The sequence below is a fragment of the Gouania willdenowi genome, chromosome 24 (assembly GCF_900634775.1).
Source record: "Gouania willdenowi chromosome 24, fGouWil2.1, whole genome shotgun sequence".
NCBI lineage: Eukaryota > Metazoa > Chordata > Actinopteri > Blenniiformes > Gobiesocidae > Gouania > Gouania willdenowi.
The window spans coordinates 19,105,726-19,126,488 of record NC_041066.1 but is presented as its reverse complement, the minus strand read 5'-3'; the positions used below and the strand labels follow the sequence as shown (position 1 = coordinate 19,126,488).

At 34.7% G+C, this 20,763-nt stretch overlaps 1 protein-coding gene across 1 annotated transcript in view; it reads left to right on the top strand.

Moving 5' to 3' along the window:
* Positions 1–14,580: 14,580 nt before the first annotated feature.
* Positions 14,581–20,763, top strand: part of map7b (microtubule-associated protein 7b) — a 34,405-nt gene continuing 28,222 nt past the window's right edge. Inside the window, exon 1 of the mRNA XM_028439935.1 lies at positions 14,581–14,684. Within this exon, the coding sequence (XP_028295736.1) occupies positions 14,639–14,684 (46 nt within the window). The 5' untranslated portion in view covers positions 14,581–14,638. The remainder of the gene's footprint in view (positions 14,685–20,763) is intronic.

Genomic DNA, 20,763 nt, shown 5'->3' with positions numbered 1-20,763 from the left:
GTGTGTTTGATTATTTAACTGTTGACATGTGCAATAGCCGAACAAAGCTAAACATGTCTGGATAGCGTAAGAAGTGCAGGCCCTGCAGTTGTTGTTTTGATGAAAAAACGTTGCCATTCAATCCTGTTTGTGCAAAAATTGCCATTCAGACAGAAACAGCAGATAAAGTTTCTAAAAACTGCAGCAGGTGTGAAACTAGCAGTAGCACCGATAGGCTACTAGAAAGTGCTTCGAGGTTTTTGTCGTTTTTATACTGTTTTTAGTCTTTTAGGCAAAAAGAAAAACATACCGTACGTTGCCATTTATTGTTCATGTGGGTGAAAAAAAAAACGTGGTTTTGTTTACGTCAACCTCCTTCTCCTTAATCCGTCAGTGCTTGCAAATATAAAGGAGCTCTGTGGTTTTTAGGTTCCATTGAAAGCACAGAGCATTGTTGTTGATCCTGTCCTTATGTAAATGTGTAAACTCTAGAGCAGGGGTGTCAAACTCATTTTAGTTCAGGGGCCAAATATGGGTAAGTTTCATCTCAAGTGGAGAATTGAACAATTTCCACATTAGTGCCACTTTGCATTTCCATTTATAAATTATATGAAAAGTATGTAGTACAAAATGCACCGACAATATCCAAGCAATAGCTGACTGTTAGGGACTATATTTATTTAATTTGAGGGAAATCTTGTCAAATAATTTGAGGATTGAGAAGGATTTTAGAAAAATTAGGTTTCTTTCAATAATTTGAGATTAAAAAATTGCTTCCATTGTGTTATACAAACAAATATTGTAGAGTTTTATTGAATTTGTGATAAATTCAATGAAACTCTACTTGGATAATTGTAAATTTCTACTTCCAAATAAAACTGTTGAAATGTTGTTAATTTAAAAAGTGGATGCCAATATTTATGTTCGGATATATATAGTGATTTAACAGTACTCTTAATTTCAATAAATAATTCCCATGAAAAGTTAAAGATTTTTTAATATTGACAAAATTGACGAGTTTAAGTTCTTGTGGAAATTTGCTATTTGCAACCCGACTGAGATATCTACAACTAAATGTTTTGGTCATATACACTTTTACTTCTACTGCGGGCCGATTTGAATGTTTTAAAGGGCTGGATTTGGCCCCCGGGCCTTGAGTTTGACACATGCTCTAGAAAGAAAGGGGGGGGGGGGTCTTGTTTATTCCCACAGTTCTAGCATATTTTCCACAGCAATATGACATGATGGGTTGCAGTTCTCAGTCTAAGAGGCTACAAAAAACCTATATGATTGGCAGCCAGTTACTGATCATGTTTTACCACATCACTGCTAATGCTAATGCTAATGATCCCCTTCATTCAGTTACATATCAGTCTCTCGTTTAGGATTTAAACTCGGTACTTAAAACACTACACAGTAGTTGTTGTTTCTCACCTGCTCACTTGACCCTTATACATAATTTCATGTTGCCTTCGAGGACATTCAGGAAAAAAATTCCCTTTTATACTCGACGCTAACCTTACCTATGACGGGGTGAGAACTTGAGGAAGGGAATTCTCACATGTCATGAAGGCGTCGGCCTGACGATATATGGTAACAACTTAGAACGACTGTTAGGCTTTACAAATCTGCATCAAATTCAACCCAGGAAATCAGGGTTGGGGTCAATTCTATTTTTCAATTACGATTACGTCGTCAATTATCCATGTTCAATTACAACTAAATTTTGATTACGGTGACCAGCATTTTTTGATTTTACTACTCATTTTTCCACTGAAAGTTAATTACAATTACATTCACAAGTTGAAATTCAATTAATTTAATAAATGACCCCATAAAACTTAACGTTTTCCTTTTGTTAGCTTTCTGTTAGCATTGGTTTTGATGCATTTTAAATCAGCTGTAAAATACACTAAGAAATATTATCTATCATCAGATTTGTTTTTCATCTCTTGGTTATCTTGTTAGGCTTCCTTATCAAGAAAAAAAATTGGAAATAATGTCTTTAGTGTGGGCATCTGAGCCTTTTTTCTGTCAGAATAATTAATCAATTAAAATTTATTTAAAAAGAAAAAGATAAAAATGATTCTCGGGAACTGAAATGTTGTGAGAAACATATGTGTAAGCTATAGAACTCTAACACGGTTCCCCAGTTTTGCATTTTAATAATATTGTAGTTTTTTTAATAGAATTTTCATTCCAATTCCAAAGTTGATTATCTGAACTCAATTACAATTCAGTTATGATTATGACAGCAACAGATGTTTTCATTATTTAGTAATAGTAATGAATTATAAATTACGCGATTTACAATTATAATTGACCCCAACCCTGCCCAGGATTGATAAAGATTGAGGATAATAATAATAATAATAATTACCATCTCTGCACCATTACGCACTGGTACAATCAGGAAACTGTTACATAGTTGGGCTATAGTTTTGTCTTTGGTCAAAACCAATGGAGCAAGACCTAGATCTGCAGTGTGATTAACAACTAGGGCTGGGCGATATGAACCAAAACTCATATCGCAATATTTTTTGTCAAAATGGTGACATACGATATAAATCTCAATCATTTTAATTCAAATAAAGTCTGACCAGGAAGATGATTCTGGGTTAAATGTATAAGCAGATGCAAAATGCCACAGAGACACATTTATTAACAAACAGCTGCACAAAATGTGCCACTTTTGGCTTTTTTCCCTCAAAGTGACAGCACGTGTGAGTGAGTTCTGTAGCGTGGCTTGTTGAGATGATGGTCTGGGTTAGGACGCACTCAGAAATCCAATTAACTGTGCTTTATATGCTCCTAAAACAAGTGGTAGTAGCAGGTAAAAGTTATCTCTGTAGCACTGAGCTAGCATAGCATTAGCCGCTAATCACACCGGCTTTTTTCACTGGTGGTTTATGTTTATGAGAGGAGAAAAGGGAGCGCAGCGTCTCGCTTCAGCAGGCAGTGAAACTCACCGAGTTGGATGTGTCGCAGTATTAGCCAATCAGCACTATGCGTATTTATACGCTGTAAAAAAAATGCATCCAAAACTGTACTGTAAAAAAATCCGCGAAACACCGAGGCCGTGAAAGGTGAACCACGATATAGCGAGGGACTACTGTACATCGATACATCTTGAATCTCGATATATATATATATATATCGCCCAGCCCTATTAACAACATTCAGTAGCCAAAGACAAAAGCAGGGCAATGGTTGGATTTAACAGAGCACTAGCAAAGCACCCGTCTTGCATGCTGAGAAGAAAAAATACAACATCATTAGCGTATATTACTTATAGTCAAGCAAAAAAAAAAAATAAAATACAAAAAACCTTTTGGAACGTAGTTACCTTGTATGACTTGATAGAAGTTTTTTTTTCTTCTTTAAACCCAACGTGGATGTCACGTTTGGAGAGAATCCAGGAAATATTTAAATAATGGTGCTGCTTTTGATGTTCTTCCTAGAAATTGATGTATAAAAAGGCGTTCTCATTTATGTGTGTGGACTAATGTGGCGTCCACTTTGCATTTCTGTCACTCAGTCTGAAGTGGGTCTGATACATGTCACTGTGCACAGCTTAGTAAAGCATCGTTTGTTTAGTGATATGTTTGCTTCTCAAAGCTGCTGTGGTTGAAAAAGAAGTTGAAGAGAAGAGGAAGCCATTATGAGCAACTAAAAATGCATCCAGGATTCCTGTTTAGGTACTATACTACTATGTCAGATATTCTGTTCAGGGGAAAGAGGCTGATATACTTTATAATTCATGAAATGACGTGTGGAGAGAATTTCAAATGTGTCCATTTACCTGAAAGCTTTACGTTTGCATGTATTTTTTTTTTTTTTTTTTAAAGTAGCATTTTGAAGGGGAAACATTTTCTTGGATTAAAAGGTTTTTATTTAACTGAATAAAATACTTTCCTTTTTATACCTTTATTACTATTAGAAAAATGTTCACTTTTTTTCAAATGCAGTTTTATTTGTACATCCACAAAAAAAAAGCGCTCTTGTTTTTAAAAATGTTGTGTGGTGTGTGGTTTTGTTTTTGCTGATAATAAAAATGCAGAATGACTCTGTACTGTTTAGATACCTCACATCTCGTGTTTCTTTTTTTAAGTGTGCTGCTTGCTTTCTGTTTCTCACACATTGGAGGAAAATGTATGTGTTTTAAACTAGCAAATGCAACAATTGATCACATAACACCCATGTTTGCTTAGTGCAGAGAATAGTAACTTATCACCATATGGCCACAAAGATGTGATCCTCTGATTCAAGCGTAATGTTATCAACATTTATTATGTCAGCATTTAGAATAATCACCAATCAGAGCATTAATATAGGAAACTACAAAGGGTTTGTGTGTTTTTGGAGTCATTTTGAGTGTTTCTGTTTCTAATTTTGTCATTTTGTGTGCATTTTTGTTCTATTTTTGTGTTTTTACTGTCATTTTGTATACATCTTTCTCCCATTTTATGTATTTTTGTCATTTTGTATATAATGTATTGTATGTTTGTCATTTATTGTATATTTTTGTCATTTTGTTGTTTTTTTTGGTCTCATTTTATGTATTTCTGGTGTCATTTTGTATATAATGTAGTGTATAATTGTATTTTTATGTGATTTTTGGATTCATTTAGTGTACTTTTTTGTCATTTTGTGTGTTTTTGGAGTCAATTTGTGCATTTTTGTTGTCATTTTGTGTTTTTACTGTCATTTTGTATATATTTCTTTCATTTTTTTATTTTTGGTGTCATTTTGTATATAATGTCGTGCATGTTTGTCATTTTATGTGATTTTGGAGTCATTTAGTGTACTGCATTTGTGTTGTCCTTTTGTGTTTTTATTGTTTATTTTTCTCTCATTTTATGTATTTTTGATGTCATTTTTTATAATCTAGTGTATGTTTCTCATTTTATGTGATTTTGGAGGCATTTGCTGTTGTACATTTCTGCTTTTTCTTGGGGGGGGGGGGGGGGGGGGACACAAAATAAGCCACCAATTGCCTAAGTCTGGCTTAGCATAATGCAACGCTACCTAGATTCTGTACAACTGTTGCAACTGTTTTCTATTCATTGTGATCTGTGTCGTCTATAACGTGTGTTTCTGAACATATGAGTGCACTACAGTAGCCGTACAGTGTGGCAGTAGTTCAGTGGGACACTCCTGTACGCTGTCTGACTCTAAAGAGCCCATCGGGCTATGACATGATTGCTCAATGAGCGCATGAGTAGCCTGTTTTTTTTTTCTGCTGCATGTCTGGCCTCATATGGAGGAGCCCACTCGCTTTCTACTGTGTCCACTGTTGCTGGGTAAAATAGTGCCTATTGGTCTGATCAACAACAGCCAATCTGAAGGTGTAATAAGAAAGAAAAAAATATATATAATAATACTTGTATATAGCCAGATATGTGAGCGGAATAGAAAACTCATATATTATTTTGTTCTCTGAGTGGAAGTCATTCATGTGGAAGAAAATAGGCCAGGCAGTTTGCAGACAGACAGCAGAGATCGTGATACATTCTTCATACACACACACACTAGCTGAAGCTGCTGATGCATGATGGGAGGATAACGCTCAAATAAAAGCAGTGCCAACATATCAGAGCAAGCAGCAAAAACATGGCAGTGTGTGTGTGTGTGTCTTTAAATTCCATGACCCACTTTTCACAGCTGGAGCAATGCTGGCAGGGAATACTCATGCTCATGCTCATGCTCATGCACATGCACACGCACGCCTTGAATAATTGGAACTGCAAGGTGAATGTGAGGAGAATGGCAAAGGACGGGAGCTCCTACCCCCCCCACCCCTGCAACAGCCAATGCGGAAGCCTGACAGCAGCCACCGCTCATGGTGCTGTAGAATGATGGATGGACAGTAGTCTGATTGGAAGGAACATGTATGGATGTGTGAGATGAAATAAGAACAGTGTGGGGGTGGATATGTGCCACCTAGTTTAGCCTATTTATCATTACCTTTCATTATATGATGCAATTTATCTCAGTCAGATTCTCCATACCCCTACCCATAGGCGGAGTTTGAGATTCTAGCCTGAGGGACGCAAAAGAAAAAAAATTAAAAATACTTAAATATATAAACTGTCTCAAGATTAGGGCCAACCACAATGTGTGTAACATCTGAAAAAATGCAAAAATGATTAGCAACAAAAAAAAAAATTGCGTCGACGCGTCATTTGATGTTGTAAATTCATGATAAAATCAGGCCGGCGGCCACTTTCTGCTTCGTTTTTGCTGCAGTACCATACATGAACTGCTGGGGGCTGTGTCTCTTCACCATTTACATTGTGAAGAAGTATTGCACAACAAAAGAAGAACCAACCTAAAGTCTCAAAGTTTGGGACCATTTCACTGAAAATGTATACTACAACAAATACATTATAAAATCTACAACAAATATATTATTTATATAATATATATATATTGTCCAGTCACTGTGTTTTATGGCACTTAAAATATTTCTATATTTTATACATTTAAAATTGTTTTCAGATTCACGGGGGACTGCTGGTACCTACTGTATCTCCAGCTCTCAATGGAAGTTAGGTGGGCCATAGCTCTGCCTGTTTCTACAATTGCTTCTAATATTTTCTCTACTATGATTCAAACTCAATTTAGTTCAAGGGCCAAATATGGACCAGTTTGCACTTTAATGTATAAATGATATGGTATGGAATGCACAGAACAATATCCAAGCAATAAATGACAGTTAGTTTGTAATTTACACAATGATTTATGTTTCCTTGTCATTTCTACTGTCTCCTGTAGGGCCGAATTAAATGCTCTAAAGGGCCAGATTTGGCCCCCGGGCCTTGAGTTTGACACGTGCCCTATATGCTTTAAAAGTGGTCTTTCATGCTAATACTTCACACTGACATAATGATAAAGATTCTGACAAGCTTCTAACAAATGGCAAGGGGACGCCAGAAGATGGATTTCATCTTGAATCCACTCCCACTCCATCATGTGACAACAGGAAGTCAAATTGGCATTCCGTCCAATCACGTGACAGTCAAAACCTGCATTACTGAATCAGTTACTACACAGACTGCATGAGGGCCTTAATGATTCCCTGTCAGGGTGGATTCTGGTTCCTTTGCTGATCAAAATGATGATGAAAACCCTAAAATGTTACTACAATGCACTTACACGTTCATGCATTCTTTTCCTCTACACATTGACCTACAACTAATTCCCTGACTGAACCTCTTTTCTTCACCTTATAAATACTGCATCACGCCAGCGTGGCGTTTGTCTGTGCAAAAGCTCATGGGAAATCACTTTAGTTTCACTACGCTGAGTACATTCAATTTTGCACTCTACACATAAATGTTTGAATTCACATCCAACAACATTCTGTAAAAGTTAGACTCTCATTATCATAGTTACAGCAGGAAGTAAAGACAGGTTTCTCTGAATAAGTTGTTAACATTTTGAGGTGATGTTTAATGTTCAAATCTATCATAGTTTGGTGAAAAAAACAACAACATCAATAAGAACTGAAATGAGGTAGGCTAACATATAAAATTAAAAAAAATAACTCAAATACATAATAGGATATAGCCTGAAAATTAATTTAAATAATATTTAAATAAATTAGTCAGCAGTACAATTCTACACATAATTTAAAAAAACACAAATTTCATAGAAAAAAAAATTGCTAATGCTGGTACAATTCGCTAATGTTAGCTACTGTAATTGCTGACGTTAGCATAATTGTTTTGGCGGTTATCTACATGTTAAGAAATTATGTTTTGGTTTTACTCACAATATTGTATTTCTTCTACAAAAGCTATTTGTGACGTTACGTTCCTATTGATTTTATATTATTTCTTTGAAATAGTAAATAATATATTTCATATGACATGCATGAAGTTATGGAAGCCCATTCCCCCAAAAAATAGGAAAAGTACATTTGAAAAAAAAAAAAAAATCATAATTATTATTATTATTATTATTATTATTTTTATTATTATTATTATTATTATTATTTTTATGCCATCTGTTTCCACGGAATTATGTACAAAGTGGAATAACAGAGGATATTTCATTAGGCAAAACACACCAATTGCAACACTTAGTGCATAGAAGATGGTACAGAGGGGAAAACAGAATTACAAACATCATTTTTTGGTAAAACATTTAATGATCTGCATGATATTTTTAATGACATAGGAGTTCTTGCGTTATTTGTTTTGCAGAGAAGAAAAGTGCTATCGAGTGACCAATCGGTGACAGTCATGAGTCGTTGCAGTGGTGGTGGTGGTGGTGGAGGTGGTGGGGGGGGAATGGTTGTTTCTGTCTGCTGCATAAAAGGTAATGTGAGGACAGAGAGGAGGCACAACAACCAGACACAAAGAGGCCGACAGAATCCCAAAGTAAGGATGAAGACAGCTGAGAGTTAAAGAAAAAAGATCATATCATGCACGATAGCATAAATTGCTGTAAATACTGTACATTTACTTAATCAGCAAACCTGCAGCCTTCAACAACAAAAATTTAACTAATTAAAGCTGATAACTGGAGTTTCTGAGAAATGTCTCAATGTCCCGTCCTAAACAGCCTCACTTCCTCCCCTGCCTCTGCCAATCTACCAGAAGCCACGCCTCTACTTTTCTGCACTTGCATCGAGGAGCAAAACAAGGTGGCATCGGGTCGCATTGATATAGGTCTGTGGGTCAGGTAAGAGCCAAAATCATATGGCAGTGGCTATCCGTACAGCTGCCGTATCAATATACTGAAAATTCTATCCTTACGCAGCGCCCCCATTGGCCAGTTTAGGTCATGTGACTAACCGTAAACCTAACCCTAACCCTAAAAATTGTTGCGATATAGGGTTATAACTTAACCTAACCCTAAGACGCTACGTACGTGTACTTCGGTAAACGTACCAATAGCACCGGGGGTTGTCCGTATGAATAGACACTTTCAATTCACTTTGATCGACAGACTCCACAACAGGAAGTCGAAGCCTATTGGCTGAATGACCACCGGCAGTAGACCATAGTAAAATACGAGTTAGGTATTTTTTCGCATTTCAAAAGAATCATTCATAAATATATATTTCTCAGAAACTCCGGATATCAGCTTTAAACCAGAGGTGTCAAACTCATTTTAGTTCAGGGGCCAAATAAGGACCAGTTTGATCTCAAGTGGGCCGCAGTTTGTGCCCTAGTTTTCAATATCAGTTCAATTCACTTCAAAAATTCTTGATTTTCTCATCAATTTTTGTGTAAGTTAGAAGAATTTTGTGCCCTTGTTTGTGAGAAATTGCAAGATTTGTGGGAAAAAAACACAATTTGAAATGAAAAATGACTACATTCATGTGGTATAAACAAAGGACACATGCAAGCCCTTAAAATTATAGTAAAGTTTCATTAAATTGCTGAATTCATCCATTTAAAACTGGATTATTTGACAATTTTCACAATAATTCATGTCGTTTTTGCTTTCTCCTGTGGGTTGAATTGTATGCTCTAAAGAAGTGGTTGACAACCTTTTTTTGTCCCATGTAACCCCTTGTCAAATGATGTGTACCCCCACTTCATATCATAAGTACCCTCTCCTACTTTTGTTATTCAAAAACTTTGTTATTATTCTTCCGTCTTAGTCTAAATCGTCCCGCAATTTTCAACCGATTTGGACAAGTAAGGTATCAAAACATCGATAATTTCTGGACATTATACTATGTAATGTTTTTTTTTTTTTTTTCATAACCCTTCAACGTTTTGAGTTATTTCATTTTCATTTTCAATTTTCCGCTTCATGACACTGGCTGATGGGTCATGAGCCATACTAAGTAAATATGGTCTCCTATGTAAAATGTGACTGTCTCCTATTGTCAGAAGTGTGATAAAAATGGCCTCTGTTTCAAAAAATATTGTACTTTATTGAGCAATAGTACTGTTAGTTTGTGGTGAATTTTAATAAATGAATAGTTAAATCTTTCCCAGTACCCCCTGCAATGTGCTCCTGTACCCCTCGGTGTGTGCGTACCCCTGTTTGGGAACCATTCCTCTAAAGGGCTGGACTTGGCCCCCGGGCCTTGTGTTTGACACGTAGATGAAACAATCATTTCCGGTTTTTTGCAAAGGAATTCCTTTCGGTATTAACATCTGCATAAATAAACGTGTTAATAAAAGAAAGCTATGTTGAGACGGTTCATTATTGCACATGCCACCAAACTGCAACATTTCTATCCTGTTATATCCAATGATGAGTAATGCATGCTTCTCCTCCTCTTTTTCTCTCACCATGTTCACATCAACCAGCTGATAACACTTATTTAGAAAAACAAGAAACGTATGTCGTGTGATATTTCACAGCCAAGCTGTGAATAACCACAGCTAGCGTTGCATTGCCAGCACAGGGACATTTGTTTACTTGTATTTTGATCATGGAAATGTATTAATAATGTGACAATGCCAACTTAGCATTAAATGACTCAATGCTAAGTCTAAAAATATAAAATATTAACCTGAAATGCAAATGACAAAGTTTACTTTTTATTTTAAAATTGTGAAAGAAAAAAAAAAAAAAAAAAACACATTACAAGGTTTTAGAATTAAATACGGATTAGGGCCAATTTTGATGGAGAAAATCATTTTGGGCAGATGAAAAATAAAGTTAAAATGTTGAGAATAAAGTTGAAATATAATGTTGAGATAAATGTCGAAAAGACGAGATTAAAGTTGAAATTTGGAGAATAAAGTTAGTTTGTAGACAGCCACGATCTGCTGTTTGTTGTCATATGGTGAATTGGTCCTTGTCAGCTTCCGTAGATTTGACTTCATTGGCAAACCTTCGACTTTTACTACAATATTGTATTCTCAAAATTTCAACTTTAATCTCAACATTTTGACTTTGTTCTTGGTTTGCCCAAAATTATTTTCTCCATCAAAAATTGTCCCTAATCTGCTTTCGTAATCAAACAATAAAATTACATGTAAATGGTAAATATATTATAATTATATACAATATTAGATTTTTATATGTTTGTACCATGAGCACTTTATTTATACCATTCTTCTAAGAGTTGTACATATATATATATTTACATATATGCATTTTTTTCTCCCCACATGTTTAAAAGTTTGCCATTTTTAATGTGTGAGCCTTTAGCTCATTTCATTGCAACACATTAACAATAAAGACTATTGAATCACGTGGAAGCTACAATATGCACCAACACCCAATAACTTGAGCTGGTGCAGGATGTTTAAAGAGATCAAAGTGCATTTATGCAACAAGACGAGCTTTTACAGGGTCCAATGTTATGTCTCTAAATGTAGGGTTGTGTTGTGCTGTTAAATCAACTACTTCACTTTGTTGTTGTGCACCTTTACAATCTTCATATTGCCATGATTTGTGCTTTTTGTTGCTGTTGTTGTTGTTCAAACCTTTCCTTTTTAAAGCAAGAAAACGTGCCACATTCAACTCAATCATAAATACATTTAGTCAATATCCCCAGGTCATCGTTTTCCATCATTCAAGTTACAAAATGTAGTTTCTCTGAAGTAAAATGAGCTTTTAGATTAAAGCCGGCAGCTTCATTTAACCCATCCAAACATTAAGAAAAGCACCCAGATAGCACGCATACGTCTCGCCGATGTCGGCCTCAGATCGTGCGTCGGCATTCTACTCCTAATGCGTCATTTTGTGTGTTTTTTCCCCCAAAAATGGTGACACCACTTATAAAATTGTCGAACTGTAAAATGTCACTTCCATGAAACTGTTTTTGTGCTGGTGCTGTTTTGGCTATGCTGCTGAAAATACATTTATGATCATAAACTGTGTCTCTCTTTATTTTGTCCACACATAATGAGCTATTTAGTGGTAGTATATTGTGTTTTGTTGTTGTTGTTGTGACATTGCCATATTCCTGTCAGATTTAAGTAAATACTCAGCTATGGATATAGCGATATTTATATAATTGAATGATCCGAGCTAAATAAAGGTTAATATAAGCTGTAGAGAGGCCACGCTGAGCATCTTTAAGCCATCGTGCAGATATCGTACAAACGCGAGATGTGTGTGTGCTATCAGGGCAGATATGATTGCACATCATCCAATGAGAAAATATGTACATATTTTTCTAGAATATCTGGTAAAGATAAAGTGGGTTTTGTTTGTGTAGCATTGAGAGGGTCTCTCTGTGGGGTTAAATCCTCCTTGGTGACCAATTTGGAAGAGATTTCCATCAGGCTTATGTGAATGAAATCAAAGAGCACATGACCCTGAACGGAACCCAGTGACTTTCTATCATGTGATACGTCCATCTGTTTTTTTATGCGAAGAAGAAGAAAGGAGAGAAATAAAGAAGAAAAGATAACAAAGAGAGAAGAAGAGGAAGACAAAGAAAGAGCAAGAGCAAGAAGAAGAACAACAACAAGAAGAAGACATCTTTTTGTTTTTCTTGAGGGCTTGTATCTAAGAGAAAAAACTAAAAAAAACTAAACACTAGCTGACTTGACACTAGGGTCAGACGCGTAGGTAGATATAAACAACAAACCTTCCTTCTTCTACGCAGACACCTCTGAGGCTGCCTGAAATGTGTGTTTATCAGTCTGTTTGTCAGTGTGAGCACATACCTGCAGGACAAATCTCTTGCCCCCACCCCCCTCCATCAAAGGACTTGCCAAACAGCTGGTTGCCATGGTGACAGGTTTGCAGCGTACCAATAGGCAGTCGTTTTACTCAGGAAAGGAAAGGGGGGGGCTATTCACATGAATTCACCTATAAACTGTGATATGCCTTCCTTTGCTTATAATACAGTGTTTTTTGCTGATGCATTTTCTTTGTTTCTAATAATCAATCAAATGCTTCTTTGATTAATTTACTGAACTCGCAGACACACAAAACAATTAAGAAAATGATTGTCATACCACAAGTGATGCAAACAATCAATAATATAAGATTATTTAGATCGTTTAACAAAGCTTTTACAATATCACCGAATTGATTCATGAGTTCACGAAGGAAACATGGCACAGAATGGAGATGAAATATTTAGAAAATGGCTCCACCTGCAGGTTGTAGGTGGTAAGCGCTGAAAAACCAGCTATTTTATTTAATAAAGACTCTAAAATAATGTTTCAGTATAAACTAAATCCGATATAAATACATAATTTTAGTGGATATACAATTAATTGACATAGTTTATAACTCATCTTACATATTCGGGTTATTTTTTTTGATTTTCTTAAGCTGTTATAATTTAAAATTATGAAGTAAAAAAAGAAATAAAAAAATTTATATATATCATTATAGGCATTTGAACTAAAATAATAGTAATAATAACACATTATATTTTAACGAGGTAAAATATCTGTTTATTTTCTGGTTCATTCTACTGAGAGAGTTTAGCTTCTCAATTTTACCCACTGCTGACTGTCCATATTAACTGACAGAAGTTGTTATCATAAATGTACAACGCACATGACTCCGGACCCCAAAATAAACATGCAATATTACAGAAAAATACACAAAATGACAACAGAAATGCACAGAATGACTCCAAACACACACAAGTACAAATACACACAAAAATAACAGAAAAATATGCAAAACAATGACAAAATGACACAAAAAAGACATGAGAAAATGAGAGGAAAAGATACAAAATGACTCCAAAATCACACATCAAAACAAGAACACAAAAAACCCAAAAAAGAAATATACAAAAATAATTTGTTCTTTCCTGAATTATTGTGATCCTCAAAACAGGCAGTCACATATTTGTGGCCCCCAGTGTGATCAAAGTTTCCCATCTCTGGTTTATTGTATTGTATCGTATCATATCGTATCGTATCGTGAACTCTGTGTATCATTCCAACCCTAGTGTTGATTCCCGATTTAAAACAGTGCATTTTTCGTTATAACCCCCAGATGTCACCAAATACTTTTACTTACTTTGGATCCGTATTATATTGCCTTTTTTTTCATGGATTGCTTTTTAAATTAAAAGTAAATATTTTTGAGAGGTGAAAAAAAAATCAGTTTATTTTCTAGACGAACCAGTTTATCTTCTGTAAGCTTGATATCAAAGCTTAATAATGTAAAGAAATACAAAGGAAGATAAACTTACATATTAATAAAACGTGTGTGTTACATGATGGTTGATATGGAAGACCAAACCTGCCAAGGGTAACATTGAATGAGTAGATAAATAAACGTGAAAAATAAAAGGAGAATTGAAAATGAAATACAAATAAATAAATATAAGTGGGGGGGAAAAAATACAAAAGTAAAATATAAATACATAATTACATGCAAAAATATAATATTTTTTGGTTTTATTTTTTACTTTTATTCATTAATTTATTTTCTAAATATAAAAAAATCATTCTTTTTAATTTTTTTGTTTTTATTTTTACTTTTATTTCTTTACTTTTTAAATCATTTATTTTCTACATTAAAAAATAAAAAAAATAAAATAAAAAATCATTACCGTAGTTTTTTTGTTTTTATTTAATTTGGGCAGGTTTGGTCCTCCATAGGTTGATGGATGCCCAGGCTGGGCTGCTGGTGGTGGTGGTGTGGCCCCTGCGGTGGTTCTCCCACCTGTCGGTGGCCCCGCCCCCTGCCGGTGCCGTTCCCGTGACCGTTTCCAGCAGGTCCCTGTGATCCCTCTCAGCTGACGTCAGGAGAAATGGCGGACCTGGATGGCAGCGACACATCTCCTCCGGAGTCCCAAGGTGAGTTTACACCTTTCACACACACACTTTAAAGTCGTACAAACTACAGTTTTATATCTGCGGACCGGAGGACTCGGTGGAGAGTTGTTCCACTTTGTTCCACAAGTGATTAAAGTTAAAACAGAGCCGTCAGAGAGCAGGAGCCGGTCGGTCACGGGGGTGGGATTAACTAGAAGTCACCCAACCGGTTACTCTACGGTGGATAAACACGACGACGAGTTTGAGAAACTGTTTAAATAGTTATTTTCTTTTACTTTTATTTGTGTTGTCGTCGGTAAATATCCGGAGCTCCTGTTGTCGCACGTACACACACACACACACCTGTTAGTGGCATTTGGACGTGAGTTAAAGTGACAGGTGTACTAATGAACCAGTGATCCCAGCCAGGTGATGGGCCTGATCTCATGTCTGCAGGCTACACTTTTAAACACTTTAACACATGTTTACCATTCGGTTTTCAGGGTGTTTTTTTTTACCATTATTATTTTATGTTTAAATGTTAATAAAAATTAGTTTTGAGAAGGTGTTTTTGCTCAAGATTAAATCCTACTTTTGACCATTGTTTTTCTTGTTTGACATTGTTAATTTATTTTATTTGTCCCTTTCATGAAAATGCAAATCAACATTATTACATCAAATAATATCACAGTCCAAATGAAACATTTCTATGATTGGAAAGGAGTAGTAAAAAGCATTAAATTCTTATATTTCTGCCCCGCAACTTATTAAATACATAATAAATGACCTTGCCAACCTTCCCATGTCAGTCCACACAATTTTTCACTATTTTCTAATAGGGGTGGGAACCTCTGGGTATCTCGCAATTCGATACACGATACAAAGCTCACGATAATGATTATCTCATGATATGACGATACTGCGATTATCGATATATTGGTCAGAAATCAATCTACAATAATTTATGACATAACAAGAAAGAAAAAAAAAAAGATTAAGTGAAAAAATACATTTTTTATTTTATATCTCTGAAAGACAATACATTGAAAGTGTCCTATGGACAGTGACACTATTTTAGTGCAACATTTCTGTAAATAAGTGTCAACATACCAGTGTAAATTAATTAATATCTCCACTAGTGCTTTCTGTAAACAAAAAATAGGGTCTTTCTTACCAGTGACACCATTATAGTGCAATATTCTAGTGAACAATATATTGGTTCCTTCAACAAACAGTGACAACATTTCTGTGAAGACGTACCTGCACATTTTAGTGAAAAGGTTTTGAAAATAATAAAAGAAATCTTAAATCCAAAAAAAAAAAAATTTAATATTTTTTAAATTGATACTTAGCAAAAAAATATCGCGATATATCGCCGTATCAAGATATTGTCACACTCCTATTCTCTAATAACCGAAAATTTAAAAATCACACCCCATCAACTTTCTAAAGCATATTGGCAGCTTTTTTTTTTTTGCCCTATACTTTTTTTTAAATTGACAAATATTTGTACAAACCATCAAATCATTTAAACATGAACCGAGACTAAAATCAAAATCCATACTGAAATAAAGTGATTTGAAACTATTTCACAGTTTTCGTTGGCCAACAATAAAAAAAGAAGAAAAAAAGTGATTAATTAAAAAATGATCTTTCCACTTTTTATTGCCTTTATAAAAACAAAAAGTAACACCATATATATATATGGCAACCCATGTTTACCTCAAGGTTTTCAGGGTGTTTTTTATTCTGTGTTTAAATGTTATAAAAACTGTTCTTTGATGGTGATGTAGCTAATGATTAAAGCCTACTTTCGACCATAGTTTTTACTTTGTTGACAACTTGACATTGTTAATTTAAACATGGAAAATTACTAAAATCAAAATCAATACTGAAATAAAGTGATTAGAAACTATTTCACAGTTTTAGTTGGTCAACAAAAAAAGAAGAAAAAAAAATAGTGATAACGGTAATTCAAATCTTTCCAGTTTTTACTACCTTTTCAGAACCAAAAAGTAACACCATATATATTTATGGCAAACCATGTTTACCTTAATTTTCTCAGGGTGTTTTTATCCTATGTTTAAATGTTAATAAAACAGTTTTTGATGGTGATTTTGCTCATGATTAAAGCCCACTTTTACCATAGTTTTTACTGTGTTGACATTGTTAATTTAAACATGAAAAGAGACCAAACTCAAAATCCATACTGAAATAAAGTGATTAGAAAGTCTTTCACAATTTTGGTTGGCCAATAAACAAAAAAAAAGAGATTGTTTTTTAGTTTTTACCACCGTTTTAGAACCAAAATGTAACATCATATATAATTATGACAACATTTCTAATGAGGTAAAATGATAGTGTATTTAAAGAGTAAGTCTCCCTAATGCATGTTCGTGATAATGATTGGTATAACTTGCTGGGTGATTTTTTTTTTTTTTTTTTTTTTTTTTTTTTTTTAGAGAAAGAATAGCAAAAGTAAGCTTGCTTCAAAGGTACACTGCAGCTTTTGTTAAACTAGCCCAAAGCCACACCTTTCATATTGGCAAGCTGTCAAATGTTATATTTTTTTACAGGATGGGTACTGTAACAGGTGTGTAATTGTCTTGCTCTGCAGGGTGGAGTATAGTCATCATTGTGTGTATCATGCAAGCACCTTTATACAATTAGTGTGTGTGTGCACAAGTTTTTGTGTGATTCAGAGATCAGGGGGAAATCCTAAAAATACAACCATACATAAGTTAACAGTATTTGTTTGTTTATTGAAAGCTCAAGTTATGTAAATACTTTCTGGGAAAGTTATAAGGGTGTCTTACTGGAAGACTGCAAAAAAAAGTCTAATTTTGGATTACATTTTGGCTGTTTATCCTCTGTATAGCACACAAACTGCAAAATATATACAGACTGTCTGAAAAAGCTGTGGAATACAAGCTAGAGGTGTCCCGATAAAAGCTTTTTCACTTTACGATACAATACCGGCTTTGCTGTCTTGCAGATTAGTCGATACCAGTCTTGATGATCGAATATGATGTCGGCGCGCATCATACATAGTTTTATTACTTATTTTGTAGTGTGGAGTCTTAAGAAAAACTGAACCATGTTTGTTAACCAATGGGTAACCCTGTAGGCCCTGGAAATTAACCTTGAAGGGGCGGTATTATGAAAAAAATCATTTTATAATGGTTTTGCTACAGTGATATACATCCCTTTAGCCTCATTCAAGAGGGCCAAAGTTGAAAAAGTTTGGTTTTCTCCCTCCCTTGTTATTCCACATTTTCCCCACTCGTTGACTCCTCCGGAGCAGTTCCATTTTTAGTACCCGTTAAATCGCCTCATATCGCCTTTAACTTGATTTGACGTGTTTGTGACCCAGTGGTTGGACAAAACAAATGATCATCACCTTAAAGCAGAACTAAGTAACTTGTCACTGTTGTAAACACTCCTTCCTGCTTCAGTGCGACGGGCAGCGGGAGGTTTCCTAAATGTACTGGGGCAAAATGAAAGCGGTTAATCTCTTAAATAAGCCTACATTCTGAGTGAACTCATCCTTTAATAACTCAGTAAGTTGACCATTATAACCTAAAAATGGTGCTGTTTATGATAAGGGAAGTGATCAGCCACTCCCTTGTCACCCTGCTACAAACACGCACGCACGCACGCACACACACACACACACATTCCCTGGTAATGACGTCACTGGAGTGATGAAGTGACCAAAAAGCGTGGATAGCAAAAGAAAATTGCTTTGGTGGTCACTGATCACCCTCGCAAGAGCGAGGCATGAAGTCTCCGTCTGCAGACACACGCCTACTCATGAATATGCATAAGTAGGCCCCAAAACAGCCCGTTTTTAGAACTGCTCAGAAATGGACTTTTCAGAGGCTAAAACTCTAGAAAACAGGCGAGTTTGGGAAAATAAACCTCAAACACTATGTTGTTGAGGTTCTTAGAACAAATGGAGATGGGTGAATGAAAAATAGCATAATACTGCCCCTTTAAATACAATAAAAACAATGTACATTATATCAAAGATTTTAGATGCAGGCCGACATATTTTGATACTCATTTATTTTCTTTTTTTTTTTTTTTGCTGGTATCAGACCAATATACCATATCAATGTCATATCGGGGCACCCTTATTACAAGCTACATCTTAAAAAACTGATGAAGCCAGCATTCAAGAGGTATAGTTCTTTAAAGTAAACGTCTACTAAGTTAGCTACAAATACCGTAGATGTGTCTTCTGGATGACTAAACATGACCCCTCCTTTGAAAACAATATAATAGAATATAGACTCAAAAATTCAGTTGAATAAGATTTTCTGTAGCCTTAAAATAAAGTACGGTATATTACTTGTTCTATTATACACATTAAAAGTGAAATGGTTTAGTTTACGTTCTGCAAAAAGACGCACTTAGTTCTCCTATGCGTGTGAGAATTCTCTGAAACACTGCACCTCATTAAAACATGTTTTTTGAAAATTGTTCTGATTAAAAAAAAAAAAAATGAAAGATGTTGGACATCATTATTCCCTCCAGCACAAACAAAGCCCAAAACATCCTTACGGAGACATCCTTACTATGTGTTCTGTTGAATATAAAAATATAATAGTGGAATTATTTTTTATTTAGATAGTTAAAAAAAAATCAGTTGTATGTTCATTATTAGAAATAGTTGTAAGGATCTGTTAGTGTGTAAATATGATGTACAATGCCACCCATTGGTTGTTCTTGGTTACTGCATTGATAAATAGGTATGTACGGTAGAAAGGTAGCTTTTTTTATTGTCGTTCAATGGGATCACATGTACAGCATTGTGCCATGTAATACTGATCTTTGAATAATTCTTAGGATTAATCTTTACTCAAGCTGAAGCCATTTCAGAAAAAGGAGCTGTAATAAATGAATAATACTGTAATAAATAAACTCTATTCATTGGACCTCTCCCCTAGAATTAATCTTGAAAATTATTCCAGTTTTTCATGTTGGGATTTCAGCCCTAGATTGAACTTGTTTTACTCTCGTTTTACATAAACAAAGAAATACATTTTGACAACTACTGCATTTCTCCAACCAGATGCTGAAGGTTTTCTTTTTTGTGAATGCTTAGAGTTGCATAATAAACTTATTTGTGTATGCTTATTAGGGCTGGTTCTTGGATTTTCCCTGGTTATGTGTCTTTGGTTATCTGTTATCAATTGCATAATATAATAGAATAGAATATAATGCTTTTATTGTCATTATACACAAGATAAAACAAAATTAAAAACAAGATACAGAGAGAAATAGAAAGAAAGATTGATTAGTGTATTTACAAGAGGAGCCACTTAGATGATAATTAAACAAATAAATAAACACTGAAAACAAAGGGGATAAATATATTGCACAGTTAAAAAATGACGTGTTTAGGGTTTTAGGTCAACATAGACTGTAACACAACGATTGCATCCAGATACCAATTTCTTTGTCAAACGTTAAGCATGTTTCTGAGTGTTTGCTAAGGCTGAACTATTATTTGCATTTGCGATATTATCACAGTATCATAAAATTTGATTTTCTAATTGCAAAGGCTTTTTTTTTTTAAATTTTTAGTAAGAATTTATTCTGAGTTTGTTGGGAATTTGATTTACTTAAATAACATTCAATTGGTTAAAGCAGATATTAGTTCTCGTTAATTTTCCTGCAGTTTAGAATGTGTGATGTTACTGACTGGATATTAGTAAGCTTTATTTTTTTTTTCTATATATATGTTTATTTTATTTACTTATAGACTGTCCTGTTAAATTCAGAGAGTGTTTAAGAAGTGCAGTACACATGGTTACATGTTTCATGAAACGTGAAGTTAGTTAGATATGTTGAAGAGGTAAAGCCACAGATTTGTTCGCCTTATTGTTGTAATCTGTGCTTTAAATTTTACATTTTATATTTATTTAAAGTTTAAATAAATCTGAAATTGTTTATTATGAAACAGATTGATTTATTGCTTGTGTTCATTGAAAAATACATGACAAGAGGCCCTTGAAAAAATAATCGCATATTAAATTGCAATCGCAATACTGAGGAAAAAAAATCGCAATTAGATTATTTTCCAAAATCGTTCAGCCCTAGTGTTTGCTGCATT